Here is a 14,802-nt window from a genome sequence, read left to right on the forward strand (position 1 = left end):
GAGGTCAGGAGATCGAGACCATCCTGGCTAACACAGTGTAACCCCGTCTCTACTAAAAATACAAAAAATTAGCCAGGTGTGGTGGCGGGCACATGTAGTCCCAGCTACTGGACAGGCTGAGGCAGGAGAATGGCATGAACCTGGGAGGCGGAGCTTGCAGTGAGCGGAGATTGCGCCACTGCACTCTAGTCTGGGCGACACAGCAAGACTTCATCTCAAAAAAAAAAAAAAAAAAGAAATGATTGTTTTTGTTTTTAAGAGACAGGGTCTTGACATGCTGCCTGGGCTAGAATGTAGTGGCTAGTCACAGGCAGGATCATTGCACACTAAAGCCTTGAACTCCTTAAGCAATCCCCCCACCTCAACCTCCTGAGTAGCTAGGTCTACAGGTAGGCGCTGGTGAAAAATGGAGATTTTATTGTGCACAGCCTACTCAAGTAAGATTCCTTGGGAAGAAAACCTAAAATAAGATCCCAGAAAGTTCATTTATTCTCAATCATGGCTTAATGACATTAAAAAAACAGTAACAAAGGCCCTCTTCAGTCACAAGATTATCCCAGACATTGGTTCCACACTGTGAATTTCGTATTTTTGGGCGCAGGTCACCAACTTTTAACTTCTTCACCTACTATACCAGTTCTAGTCAGGAATGCCCCTCTTTGGACCTCACTGCCTCCCATGGTTGAATACCCTTCCCTACTCTATACTCATATAAACTAACAATAAATAGAACATACAATAACTCTTTGAATTACTGATTTATTTTTATCAGTAGCTAAGCTCTGCCTACCCTGTCTTTCAAGGCCAAGTCATCCCATTTCTTCTTAAAAAATCTTTGCCACCTATAAAAGGAGGTATATGAGCACATACCTGCATGCACGGGTATCTGTACACAAATAAACAAGTTTATCTGTCCAAAACATTATAATACTTGTCATCTAGGCATACCTGTTTGTCTAGTGCTCACTGCTCCTAAGCAATACTAAGACACAAGAACTCAAAGTGAGAGATAAAGGTAACTAACACGCACATCACCCAGCTTAAGGCAGGTTCCCAGGCTGTGGATAACATCTTCTGCTAGGTCTGAGTGGTCTGAGTCCCATACCAGCCCAATTGTGATAATCTGTGGAGCATTCATCAACACACGGCGAATCCTGATCCTCTCTCCACAGTTGCTCTGAAATACACATACAAGGCTAGTTCAACATGTTTCCCACTGGCTTTGCCTCAATCCCACTGATCGACGGTTCCCTTTCCCACTCCAAGCCCCACCCCTGATTTAACTCACTGGACAGTTCCGCAGATCCCCCATGGTGCTGGCATTCTGCAGCAGCTCACCAAACATGCTTGGTGAAGGTTTCTCTCGTCTTTCCAGCATACAAATAGCCTGATTGCTTCGAGATGGGGAATAGAAGGGGAATGATGATTTGTACGTAGTTACTGCTAAATCAAACATTAATGTAAATTCCTAACTCACACGTTTGACTTTCTTCCTCTGCCCACTATACCAAAGCCCCTGACCAGGCTCAGTGTCTCATAAACACAGTGAGTACCTCTACCTGCTACTCATAGAATCCCCACTCCTCCTCCCACTTTGCTTGCCAGTACTGAGCCTAAGAAATGGGGAGGGATGGGAGAGGAAAGGAGAACAAAAGTTATTTTTAAATTACCGTTCTGCATTCCTACAATATAGCACAGACTCAGCAATGAGGATATAAAACTATTTGTGTTTTTGGTGGTAGTGGTGGTGGTGGTGGTTTTTTTGAGACATGGTCTCGCTCTGTTACCCAGGCTGGAGTGCAGGGGCTCAATCTCAGCTCACTGAAACCTCTGCCTCCTGGGTTCAAGTAATTCTCATGCCTCAGCCTCCAGAATAGCTGGGACTACAGGCACATGCAACCACGCCTGGCTAATTTTTGACATTTTTAGTAGAGACAGGGTTTTGTCATGTTGGCCAGACTGGTCTCGAACTCTTGGCCTCAAGTGATCTGCCCACCTGGGCCTCCCAAAGTGCTAGGATTATAGGCATGAGCCACCATGCCCGGCCAGGATATAAAACTATTTGAATGTCTTCAATTAAAGTTCAATAGGCCATGCACCGTGGCTCACACCTGTAATCCCAGCACTTTGGGAGGCCAAGGCAGGTAGATTATTTGAGGTCAGGAGTTCAAGACCAAGCCTGACCAACGTGGTGAAACACCATCCTACTAAAAATACAAAAAAATTAGCGGGGTGTGTACTATTTGTGGAAATAGCTGGAAGTCTCAGCTACTTGGGAGGTGGAGGCAGGAGAATCACTTGAAACCGGGAGGCGGAGGTTGCAGTAAGCTGAGATTACGCCACTGCACTCCAGCCTGGGCGACAGAGTGAGACTCTGTCTCCAAAAAAAAAAAAAAAAAAAATGTCCAATCAACTAGAGGAATGCCTAAAGGCACAACAGAAAATCTTGTAAGACTCACCAAAGGGAAGTGGTGGAGATATAATGTACCATCTGGATGAAAGGCAGCGGATCAGAAGTGGCACCACAGCTAGTACAAACACACTGGGCCAAAGAGAAAAAGGCAAAACCAAGCAACCATAGTCAGGAACTGTTTTGGCACCCATTTAACACCCCACATCCCAGGATAAAGTGTTCTTGAACAAAGGTCAAAAAAAAGATGGAGCTAGAGTTCACCTGCTCAAACAATGTCATTGCAAATTTCTGATGGGAAATGCAGTGTTGGGCAGTACATATATCCTCTTTGGTTTCATCAGCAATGTGGAAGTGAATTCTCATCAGGAGGTTTTCCTGACAGTGAAAGAACAAAAGCAGTACACCAACAATATTTAACAGACAAATACATAAATTGGTAAGCAGCTTACCCAGAGAAACAGCAACCTTTCTGGAAAGTAGGAATATTTTGATTTTTTTAACTTTTTAGTTTAAAATAATTATAAATTCATAGCGAATTTCAAAAATGTACAGGAGATCCCCCGTATCCTTCACCCAGCTTCCTCCAACAGTAACATCTTTGTTTTTCTTTTTTTTTTTTTTTTTGAGATGAGTCTCGCTCTGTCGTCCCAGCTGGAGTGCAGTGGCTCGATCTCAGCTCACTGCCAGCTCCGCCTCCCGGGTTCATGCCATTCCTCTGCCTCAGCCTCCCAAGTAACTGGGACTACAGGCGCCTGCCACCACTCCTGGTTAACTTTTTGTATTTTTAGTAGAGACGGGGTTTCACCGTGTTAGCCAGGATGGTCTCGATCTCCTGACTTCATGATCTGCCCGCCCCAGCCTTCCAATGTGCTGGGATTACAGGTGTGAGCCACCACGCCCGGCACATCTTTGATAACTATACCAGGAAACGGACATTGATAGAATCCAGACTTTATTCAGATTTCACCAGTTTTACATGCATTCGTGTGTGAGTATGTATAGCTCTGTGCCATTTTATCAAGATACAGACCAGTTCCATCACAAGGCTCCCTCATGCTGGCCATTTAGAGCCTTACCTGTCCAAACCCAACCCTAACCTGTAGAAATCACTAATGTCTTCTCTCATCTATAATCATTTTATTTCAAGAACGTTATATAAATGGGATCATATACCACATAACCTTTTTTTTTGAGACACAGTCTGGCTCTGTCGCCCAGGCAGGAGTGCAGTAGTGATCTCAGCTCACTGCAACCTCTACCTCCCAGGTTCAAGCGATTCTCGTGCCTCAGCCTCCTGAGTAGCTGGGATTACAGGTATGCACCACCATGTCTGGCTAAGTTTTGTATTCTTAGTAGAGACAGCATTTCACCATGTTGACCAGGCTGTTCTCGAACTCCTGACCTCAAGTGATCCGCCTGCCTTGGCTTTCCAAAGTGCTGGGATTATAGGAGTGAGCCACTGCGCCCAGGCCAGCATATAACCTTTTGATAGTGCATTTTACACTTAGCGTAATTCCCTTGAGATCTGTCCAAGTTGTGTAAATCAACAGTTTATTTTTATTTTTATAAAAATACTTAATGCTTTGTATTGCTACATAGTTCTTCACGGTACAGAAGTACTATCTTTTGTTTAGCCATCTACTCACTGAAGGACATTTGGGTTGTTTCCAGTTTTTTACTATTATGAATAACACTTCTATGAACATTCATAAACAGGTTTTGTTTTAATATAAGTTTTCGTTTCTGTGGGATACATGTCCAGGAATGTAATTGCTAGATCATATGGTACTTTACATGTCTAGCTTTTTAAGAAACTGCCAAACTGTTTTCCAGAGTAGCTATACCGCTTTGCATTCCCACGAGTAATATATCAGTGATCCAGTTCCTCAGGAGCACCTCTGATTTGGGGCCACATTTTATCCTGTGATGAGATATATATCACTGTTACATTTTCTTTTCTTTTTTCTTTTTTTTTTTTTTTTGAGACAGAGTCTCACTGTGTCGCCCAGGCTGGAGTGCATTGGTGCAATCCAGGCTCACTACAACCTCCTCCTCCCAGGTTCAAGTGATTCTCTTGCCTCAGCCTCCCAAGTAGCTGGGACTATGGGCACCCACCACCATGCCTGGCTAATTTTTGTATTTTTAGTAGAGATGGGGTTTCACTATGTTGGCCAGGCTGGTCTTGAACTCCAGACCTTGAGATCCACCTGCCTTGGCCTCCCAAAGTGCTGGGATTACAGGTGTGAGCCACTGTGCCCAGCCTCAAATTTTCTAAATGGATGTACAGAGAGTCTTTTAAAGGCTGACGGATAGAACACAGAGTTCAGAAGAGTGAGGGGCACTGGGGGCAATGTAGCTATCTATCTAGCACATCACAGTTATGCTAGGGACTCAGTTATTCCCTGATTAATTATCTTTAGAAATGGAGGAGCAGCATCAGTATCAGCATTACTTAGGAACCTGTTAGATACAGATATTCAGAGACCCCTCCACTAGGCCTACTGTATCAGAAGCTCTGGGGGTACAGCCCAGCAATTTGTATTTTAATGAGCCTTGGATCCTCTGAAGGTGAAAGCTGATATTTTACGCAATGACAAGCACAAAACCACCAGCCTAAAGGAAAAATAATAACACACTGCTATAATAAAGACATTTTAGATCCCTGAAAAATCAGAGAAACTCCTAGTTCTAACTGTAGAGATAACGACACAGTAAATTCCACCATAAAGTAGCCAGTCCCTGATGGAAACCATCAGCAGCCCCACCCCATATCAAAAAGGGCCAGAGGCCAGCACTTACAAAGCACTCTGCAGCATCATCCATAATTCCCAGCTGGAAACGTTGTTCATCCTGGAAAGTCTTTGCCAGAGCACTGCGGAGAGTGTCAGATGGAAGCACTTTTTCACTACTACACTGAAACTGGTTAAAGATTCCCTGTAGGGAAGAAGTTAGACAAGAGAAAAAGTGCAATGCTGTTATTAAACTAGTATACATCCTAGTCTGTCATGCTAGCATCTCCATGATGATAGCTATGAAACCAAATGTGCTTCCCATGGGTTGACATGCTTGCAGTTAGTAATTAAAAATAAAATCAAGAGTCAGAATGAAGGGCATGATCTGTGCTAATAAATATCCTCATTCCTTCATCTGAGTGTGATGCCAAGGACACATTAGGAGAAACCACTGTCATGAATTAATGTAATGCAGTTACCTCATTTCTTCTTCCTCTAATACAGACAGAAGTAGATGGGTTAGGTAAAAAAAGAAAAAATACATATAAACATATCAACAAATTATTTTCTGGGGGTTCATCCTATGAATCTTGACCCCCTTTCTTTTAAAATATTCAGCTAATATAAAATTACCAAAAAGTACAAAGACTAATACAACAAAAATCTGTGAGTCTAATACCCAGAAATAAACATTCTATCATGTTTACTTTCATCTACAGATAATGCCAAAGTCCTGTTTAAGACTGCCCCACTCTCTACCAGCCACTCATATCATAAATTTGTTGTATAATCTTGTTTTTAATAGTTTTATATATATATCCCTAAATAATACATAGGATACTTTTGTGTAGATTTGTGGGTTTTTTGTTTAGTTGGTTTTTTGTGTGTGCTTTTGTTGTCTTTTTTTGAACAGGGTCTTGCTTTGTCACACAAGCTGGAGTGCGGTGGCATGAACATGGCTCACTGCAGCCTCAATCTCCTGAGTAAATGGGACTACAGGCATGCACCACCACACACCGCTAACTTTTCAACTGTTTTGTAAGAGATGGGGTCTCACCATATTGTCCAGGCTGGTCTCAAACTCCTGGGCTCATGCAATCCTCTCACCTTGGCCTCTAAAAGTGCTGGAATTACAGACATGAGTCACTGCGCCCAGCCCTATTAGTATTAATAGGCTGAGGCAAGAGAATGACGTGAACCTGGGAGGCAGAGCTTGCAGTGAGCCGAGATTGCACCTCTGCACTCCAGCCTGGGCAACAGAGCAAGACTCCAATTCAAAAAAAAAATTGTTTTCCCATTCTGCCGTCTCACTAGCACCTTTCCTCCTCATACATACTGAATATCTACTCCTGCAGCAGCTCAAGAACAGATTACTGTGTAACCTGCTATTATGTTCCTACAAATGTCTCCATATGATGTGGGGGAGGCAGTGCCAGCAATACATATTTAGTATTCTTTAATTAGCTGTGAGGGAAATCTGTTATAATTACTCCACATTATTTTGGCTCAACCTAGAAATTTATATACAAGTCCATTATAAGGTCAAGGAAAGGCAGGGCAGGGCCTTCCATAATTTGTTACTGGAAGGGGAAGAATGTCTATTAGTAACCTCTTAAACTAGACCAAAAGGAATGATCTAGGTCCACAGTTAAATAATTGGATATGTGTCCAGTGACCCATGGGATTTTGAACCTTTGGAGAAATAAGGAGAAACAAAGGACAAGGAAGGGGGGAAAAGCAGTGACTGCTTTTACAAATTGCATAGTGGCCTGATGACATCATGATTTGTTGAAAGAAGGTCAACCCAGCTTGGCAAAACTTAGTGACCACTATTACATCCCAGCCTGTTGCTCTTCTCAATTGTTACTGGTAAGAAATTACTGCTGACATAGGCTCTATTGCAGAACAAAGGATGGATGAGGTTTGGTCCTTTGTTCAAAATCCAAAATTGTTTCCAAAACAAACCAATAGGAAATTATTTCCAGGATAGTTCTATACAAATCTGAAATTTATAAACTCCGGCCCCTTTAGTCTTCTTCAACTGGATTTCCTCAAGAATTAAGCCCTAATACTCTAGGGCCTTAACTGTTCCTAACGAAATAGCAACTCTCCTATGCGTAGCACTAGCTATATGCCATCTTGGAGAGAATTAAGAAAATAGTCACTCTAATCACTTTCTGTGTTCTGTGGTTCTCAGATGACCCTGTTTGAGAAAAGTCAGGACTCTACTCAGAGATGGTATGGTGTAATAGTTAACAGACTGGATTCTGGAGCTAAAATGGGTTCAAAATCTCAACCCTGATACTTCAGCTATATGATCTTGGGTAAGTTATTTAACTTCTTTAGGCCTCAGTTTCTCTTTTAAAAGAGAGTTTAATAACAGCATTTACACCAGCCTGACCAATATGGTGAAATCCCATCTCTACTAAAAATGCAAAAATTAGCCAGGTGTTGTGGTGAGTACCTGTAGTCCCAGTTACTCGGGAGGCTGAGACAGGAGAACTGCTTGAACCTAGGAGGCGGAGGTTGCAGTGAGCCGAGATCCGGCCACTGCACTCCAGCCTGGATGACAGAGCCAGACTCCGTCTCAAAAAAAAAAAAAAAAAAAAAAAACAGTATTTACTGCCTAGGGTTATTTGAGGATTAAATGAGTACACACACACACACACACACACACACACACGTATATATAAGATATATATCAGCCGGGCGTGGTGGCCCACGCCTGTGATCCCAGCACTTTGGGAGGCTAAGTCGGGAGGATTACCTAAGGTCAGGAATTCGAGATCAGCTTGGCCAGTATTGTGAAACTCTATCTCTACTAAAAATGCAAAAATTAGCCAGGTGTGGTGGCAATCACCTGTAATCCCAGCTACTCGGGAGGCTGAAGCGGGAGGCTGAAGCAGGAGGCTGCAGTGAACTGAGATCACTTGTACTCCAGCCTGGGTGACAAAGCGAGACTCCGTCTCAGGAAAAAAAACAAACAAAAAAGGATATAGGCCGGGCGCGGTGGCTCAAGCCTGTAATCCCAGCACTTTGGGAGGCGGAGACAGGCGAATCACGAGGTCAGGAGATCGAGACCATCCTGGCTAACACGGTGAAACCCCGTCTCTACCAAAAAATACAAAAACTAGCTGGGCAAGGTGGCGGGCGCCTGTAGTCCCAGCTACTCAGGAGGCTGAGGCAGGAGAATGGCGTAAATCCGGGAGGCGGAGCTTGCAGTGAGCTGAGATCCGGCCACTGCACTCCAGCCTGGATGACAGAGCCAGACTCCGTCTCAAAAAAAAAAAAAAAAAAAAAAAAAAGGACATAAATGTATATATCTTAGACTAATCCTTGTCAGTGTGATAAATGCTAAATGTTAGGTATTATTATTATTATTCTATTTAGGAGTCATTTCAGGTTGCTAAAGAGACTGTCTGTCACTGTCCTATGTTGAAAGAAGGGATCTGAGTCAGATGCTTCTACCTTGAGCTACTTCCTCAGTCACTGAGATCTGAGTAGGAAGAACTACACTTTTTCCTATTCTATATTCTGTTTCTCCCATTCAAAGGAGGCATATTTCCCATGACCTAGATAACAAGGGTTTCAGTACAGAAAGGGAAAGGTCTTAAGGTCAGAGCTCTGACTGCACCCAGAGCGGGTCTGTAACAATAGATCTGGCTCCTCAGTTCAGTGGTATCAACGTCTCTATGATATAATCTTTTCTCACCTCTTAATTACAGGCAGCCTTCCTCATACACACTGAAAATCTGAATGCATTCAGAATGGCCTCTGACTACATCTTCTTTATTCTCTTATTTTAATTATTGTTGTCAGTCTTGCTCTGCTATTGTTAGGAAGAAGCAAGTGTATTAGGGGTAAAGCTGACTGAGCCCGCCCAGCATGCATCTGTGGAGCTCTGGAAGAAGCTGTAGCACAAAGCCCCTCTGTTAGAGCAGCACACTAACCTCTGTGTGTCCCTCTCACATGAGCACAGGGACTGGAATGGGCCTCCTCCCGTTCTCTTTTTCACCCTCCTCCCACCTTTCCCAGAGGGAGATCCTGTTCACACCAAAGAAAGCCAAGAACATTTAGTTCAGCAGTAAGAACAGGTGGCAGCACCAATAAGGAACAAAAACTGGTATTCTTCCAATTGCTGAGTTCTATGACAGGCAGGGAGAAAGGGCAGGAGGAAACAAAACCCAAGAATCACTTTTCCTGTGGGGTCCCTGATGGTTCCATTTCAACAAGTAGAGAAAATCCACCTTGGAGTTTCTCTCTGCTCTTCTTCACAGGGTGAAACCAAAGAGGTCTTCCTTTTCATTCTCAGGAAAAGGCAAATCACTTTTTGTCTGTTAACTAGTTTCTTGGATGCAGTACAAAAGCAACAAGACTTTAATGACTAAAAGCAGGTGCTTCCCCACCCACCTCTCTTGATTAAGCAGCAAACAATTCTATCCACATAGCACATAATTATTTGGATTAGTAAAAACCATAAGTAAGAAAGAAGTGCCATAAAAACAGAAAGTCTTTGTGCTTCGGCATCTACAAATGCAGCTGTTGCTTAAGTATTTTTTCCCCTAAAACAGACTCTTGTCTTTAAGTGGGAAACAGCTGTTTTTTTCTCTCTCAGGATTTCCTAGTCTTATATCTAAAAGAAGTCATGAGTAAAGAAGGTGAGGATTAAGGAGAAAGGTTGTCACTAATTTTGGTGCTTTTTGAGCTCAAGGTCTTTGGAAAGTGCTCCAGTAGGCAGCCCACTTCATCCCTGCAATACCTTCTGCAAAGGTGTGACAAACTTTACACCCTGCCATTAACTCTTTTCTTAGGGTTTCTCTTCTCGATCTGGACTTCCCAAATCACTCATCATTTTGGCTCTCATAATCACTACTTTCGCTACATCTCCAGGGAATCACAGAACTTAATTGGCCAGTATGGCTTCTTTGTAAACACTACCCTCTGTAAGTAAGTTAAGGGAGCTAGTCCTTGAGGATGACTGACTACTGGAAAAGAGAACGTTCACTTGGTTTTGTGTATTCAAAAGAATGTTGAAAGTTGTCTTTCAAGAGGGGAGAAACATTTTACCCTTTTGGCACCCAAAAATAACACAGGATTTTAACATTTTATTGTAGAAAACTTCAAACATACAAGGGTAGACAGAAGAGCTAAATCAACTCCTTTTATTTATCATTCAACTTCAACAATTATCAACCTGTGGCCAATCTTATTTCATCTATACCACCCGCCCACTTACTCTCAGATCATTGTGTAACAAGTGCCAAACATTTTTCATTTATAAATATTTCAAAATACATCTCTAAAAAATAAAAACGTTTTCTCTGAAACATAACCATAAGGCTGGGCACTGTAGCTCACGCCTATAATCCCAGCACTTTGGGAGGATGGCTTAAAGCCAGGAGTTTGAGACCAGCCTGGGCAACAAGGCAAGACCTTGTTTCTACAAAAAAAAAAAAAAATTAACTGGGTGCAGTGGCATACACCTGTAGTCTCAGCTACATAGTTGGCTGAGGTGGGAAGATCGTTTAAGCCCAAGAGTACCAGGCTACAGTAAGCTATAATTGTACCACTGCACTTCAGCCTGGGTGACAGAGCAAGACCCTCTCTCAATAAATAAATAAACAAACAACCATAATATCATTATCACACCCCAAAAGGTATTAATGCCTTAATATCATCACATATGTAATTTAATACAAACTCTTGATCTAACTTTGGGGAAGGCAGAGAAGAGCTGGCTAGTTTCTCCCTTGGGATTCTCTAACCATATATCTACCTTCTGGACTCTGATTAGAAAAGCACCTACATATCCTTTACCAGTCCCTTTAAATTAAAGTCAATTATCAATACCATATCATCTCATAACTTTAAGACTTTATTTGCATTCTGTTCATAACAATATTTGGGACTTGCAATGGTGAGGTTAAAGACAATCATAAACTACATATCACACTCGTGCCTGCTACCACCTATGCAAACTAGAGGCAACTCACATATGCACAAAGACAAGAGACACAGATAAGCAGGAACACCAAGACTTCAAGACAATGAACAGAGACAGAGATGGGCCAAATTCACCAGAGAATGGTATTGCTTTTAGTGAGAAACAATAAGCTAATGTCGAGGTTTTATATAATATAATAGTCAATTTACTAATTTTTGCCAAGATCAAAACTGCAAGACTCTTATAAATTACCAACAGTATTCAAATCAAATTTTGAGAATCAATACATAACCACTTACCCCTCAGGAAAAACTGAATGGGGAGACCCTTCTCGATAAGCACAAGGTTTTGAGATTGTCTAAACTGTAGGATCTGCCATAAATTCTGGCAAGGAAAGAATCATGATGATTCACTATATATTTCCTTGCAGTCGTACCCCTTCTATTTGAATATCATATACAATTCTGAATTCCAAATTTTAAAAAAAGATGAAGGATTCATTTTATACTATTCAAGTTTTGCCAATGGATAAATTAGTTGAGAATATTTAAATTACTCACAGCCTAATAGGAACTTAAAACTAAGGAAAGGACGATCAAAGGACCATACAAATATGATCATATTCATACATAGGTGATCAAAACAATGAAGTTAAACTCAAGCAGATGATATTTGGATTAGACATAAGGACATACTTCCCTATGTGAGAGCTGTTTATTACCAGCTAAAATTTCTGGGGAATACACTAGAAATCTAATTTCCTGGTTTAAAGAATCAGTTCAGAATAATGAGTTTTCTCTTCTCTGATAGTGGCTGTGACTAAAGAACAATGAAGAACCTTCCATTTCTACAATCTGCAAAAGAAAGGAATGGATTAATAATGAACAATGAGTAATTTCTTTTTTTTTCTTTTTTTTTTTTTTGAGAGAGTCTCGCTCTGTCACCCAGGCAACAATTGTGCAGTGGCACCACCTTGGTTCACCGCAACCTCCGCCTCCCAGGTTCAAGCAATTCTCTGCCTCAGTCTCCCAAGTAGCTGGGATTACAGGCACCCACCACCAAGCCTGGCTAATTTTTGTATTTTTAGTAGAGACGGGGTTTCACCATCTTGGCGAGGCTAGTCTTGAACTCCTGACCTCGTGATCCACCCGCCTCGGCCTCCCAAAGCACTGGGATTACATGCATGAGCCACCGCGCCCGGGTTGAGTAATTTCTTACATCATTTTATTCTCTGTGCTTATGCTTCAGTACACAACAGAGAAACAGGCATAAGGTATAACTTGAAAAACACTAGAGATTTATTCCTTGAATTCTCAAATATCCCCCAATCAACAAGTGGACTACAAGCAGAACACATACCTTCCTGTCGCATCAGAACAGTCTAACTGCTCTCCACATACAGACATTACAGGATACCTTATATACAAAATTCTGCTTCCTCCCCACCCACCCCCTGCCAGCACCATTCCCAGGCTTTTATGCCTTATACTAGCATACTTAAAAGAAAAATCACTAATTGAGAAGATTTGTTTAATTTAATCAATCAATGCACATTCTGCTTTGCCTATAACAAAAAACACTCTGTCCTACATCCTGGCACTGCAAAGCCTCTAGTACAATCCCTGGAAGAGCAAAATCTTTGTGGCACACTAAATACAGAGGACGGATTTCCTCTACTGAACAGAGATAAATAAATAAGCCAACACCAAAGTCAAGTCATACCCTGGGGGCCAGGGGTATAAGAGTAGATTCACTGTGAATAATAAATAAGACCACTGGGCTATAGGCATAACAGTAATTTAGGTTAGAAAAAATATTTTAGTGACATGAGATAGAAAAAATTTGGGACTTTTGAGGGGACAGGGTAATTAGCACACAAACTTCTTCAAATTTTCTTTTTTTTTTTGAGATGGAGTCTCACTCTGTCACCCAGGCAGGAGTGCAGTGGCACAATCTTGCTCACTGCAACCACCACCTGCCAGGTTCAAGTGATTCTCCTGCCTCAGCCTCCCAAGTAGCTGGGACTATAGGTGCCTGCTACCACACCTGGCTAATTTTTTTTTTTTTTTAAGACGGAGTCTCTCTCTGTCGCCAGGCTAGAGTGCAATGGCGCGATCTCAGCTCACTGCAACTGCCACCTCCCAGGTTCAAGCGATTCTCCTGCCTCAGCCTCCCGAGTAGCTGGGACTACAGGCGCATGCCACCACACCTGGCTAATTTTTGTATTTTTAGTCGAGACACGGTTTCACCATGTTGGCCAGGCTGGTCTCGAACTCCTGACCTCAGGTGATCCACCCACCTTGGCCTCCAAAAGTGCTGGAATTATAGGCGTGAGGAAGTTTTATTCTCAAAAGGAGAATAAATGAGTTACTTATCAAATAAATGGGTTCAGTGACTAACCACTTCAAGACCAGCTCAAGAAGGATTTAAAAAGCCAGTATTCTTTTTTTTTTTTTCTTTTTGAGATGGAGTCTTGCTCTGTTGCCCAGGCTGGAGTGCAGTGGCTAGATCTCCGCTCACTTGCAACCTCGCCTCCAGGGTTCAAGTGATTCTCCCATCTCAGCCTCCCGAGTAGCTGGGACTATAGGGAAGCACCACCATGCCCAGTTGATTTTTGTCTTTTTAGTACAGATGGGGTTTCACCATATTGGCCAGGATGGTCTCGATCTCTTGATCTCATGATCCGCCTGCTTCGGCCTCCCAAAGTGCTGGGATTATAGGCATGAGTCACTGTGCCCGGTCTTCAATTTTTAAGTCAGAATTGACAGGCATCATGGTTCAAAGTAAGCAGAATGACACACTGACACAAAACATTTTCAATGAAAGGCATAATTAGTAACTTGCATGCAAGATTTTGAGGCTGAATTTACTGTAGGGACTTAGTATCATGTAACACAGAAAAAACCCAGTACATTTTACAGAACCAAAAGAAATGGATCATAAATACTATGTACAAATCAAAGCAATTATAAATACTGGAACAATTGTATACAGGCATGGGATTGTATTATAGTACACATTATAGTATACAATACTATACAAATGTATACAATACAAAAAGGGAAAGTTGGCTAGCCTCTGATTCATCTAGAAACATGTTAGTGTTTCCTTTTGTCCTTAACAGTGGTTCCTAGAGTGAATAATTATGCTCCAAATAAAAGAAATCTGACTTTACAGAATTGGCAAGTCCTTATAAAGCTGACTCGTGAACAACTCAGTGGTTAGGGGAACTGACCCCATATAGTTGAAAATTTGTGTATAAATTTTGACATCCCAAAAACTTAACTACTAATAGCCTACTGTTGACTGGAAGCCTTACCGATAATATAAATACTTGATTATATAGACTACTCTCTACATGTTAGGCATTTGTGACATAACTTTTTCTTAATTATTTTGATAATTCCAGGCTACGTGGTTTGTGAGTTTTTTCAAATTGTCACAAATCGCAAAAAAATTTACAATGTATCTATTGAAAAACAATATAAATGGACCCACACAGTTCAAACTCGTGTTGCTCAAGGGTCAACTGTATTTCAAATTGAGAAAGTTTGGAGTTTCCTGTTTTGGGAAAAAAAAACTACGAAACAAAAATTTTACAACCAGGCGTGGTGGTTCATGCCTGTAATCCCAGCACTTTGGGAGGCCAAGGCAGGTGGATCACCTGAGGTTGGGAGCTCAAGACCAGCCTGGCCAACACGGTGAAACCCTGA

At 41.8% G+C, this 14,802-nt stretch overlaps 1 protein-coding gene across 2 annotated transcripts in view; it reads right to left on the bottom strand.

The window, feature by feature from the left end:
- Positions 1–14,802, bottom strand: part of USP54 (ubiquitin specific peptidase 54) — a 137,749-nt gene that overhangs the window by 39,748 nt on the left and 83,199 nt on the right. For both annotated transcript variants that reach the window (XM_011991138.1, XM_011991137.1), the window contains 5 exons: positions 5,213–5,347; positions 2,675–2,788; positions 2,460–2,542; positions 1,289–1,394; positions 1,031–1,177 (listed from right to left, as the gene is read on the bottom strand). In XM_011991138.1, coding sequence (XP_011846528.1) covers positions 1,031–1,177; positions 1,289–1,394; positions 2,460–2,542; positions 2,675–2,788; positions 5,213–5,347 — 585 coding nt within the window. The remainder of the gene's footprint in view (positions 1–1,030; positions 1,178–1,288; positions 1,395–2,459; positions 2,543–2,674; positions 2,789–5,212; positions 5,348–14,802) is intronic.

The sequence above is a fragment of the Mandrillus leucophaeus genome, unplaced genomic scaffold, assembly GCF_000951045.1.
Source record: "Mandrillus leucophaeus isolate KB7577 unplaced genomic scaffold, Mleu.le_1.0 Scaffold39, whole genome shotgun sequence".
Lineage (NCBI taxonomy): Eukaryota > Metazoa > Chordata > Mammalia > Primates > Cercopithecidae > Mandrillus > Mandrillus leucophaeus.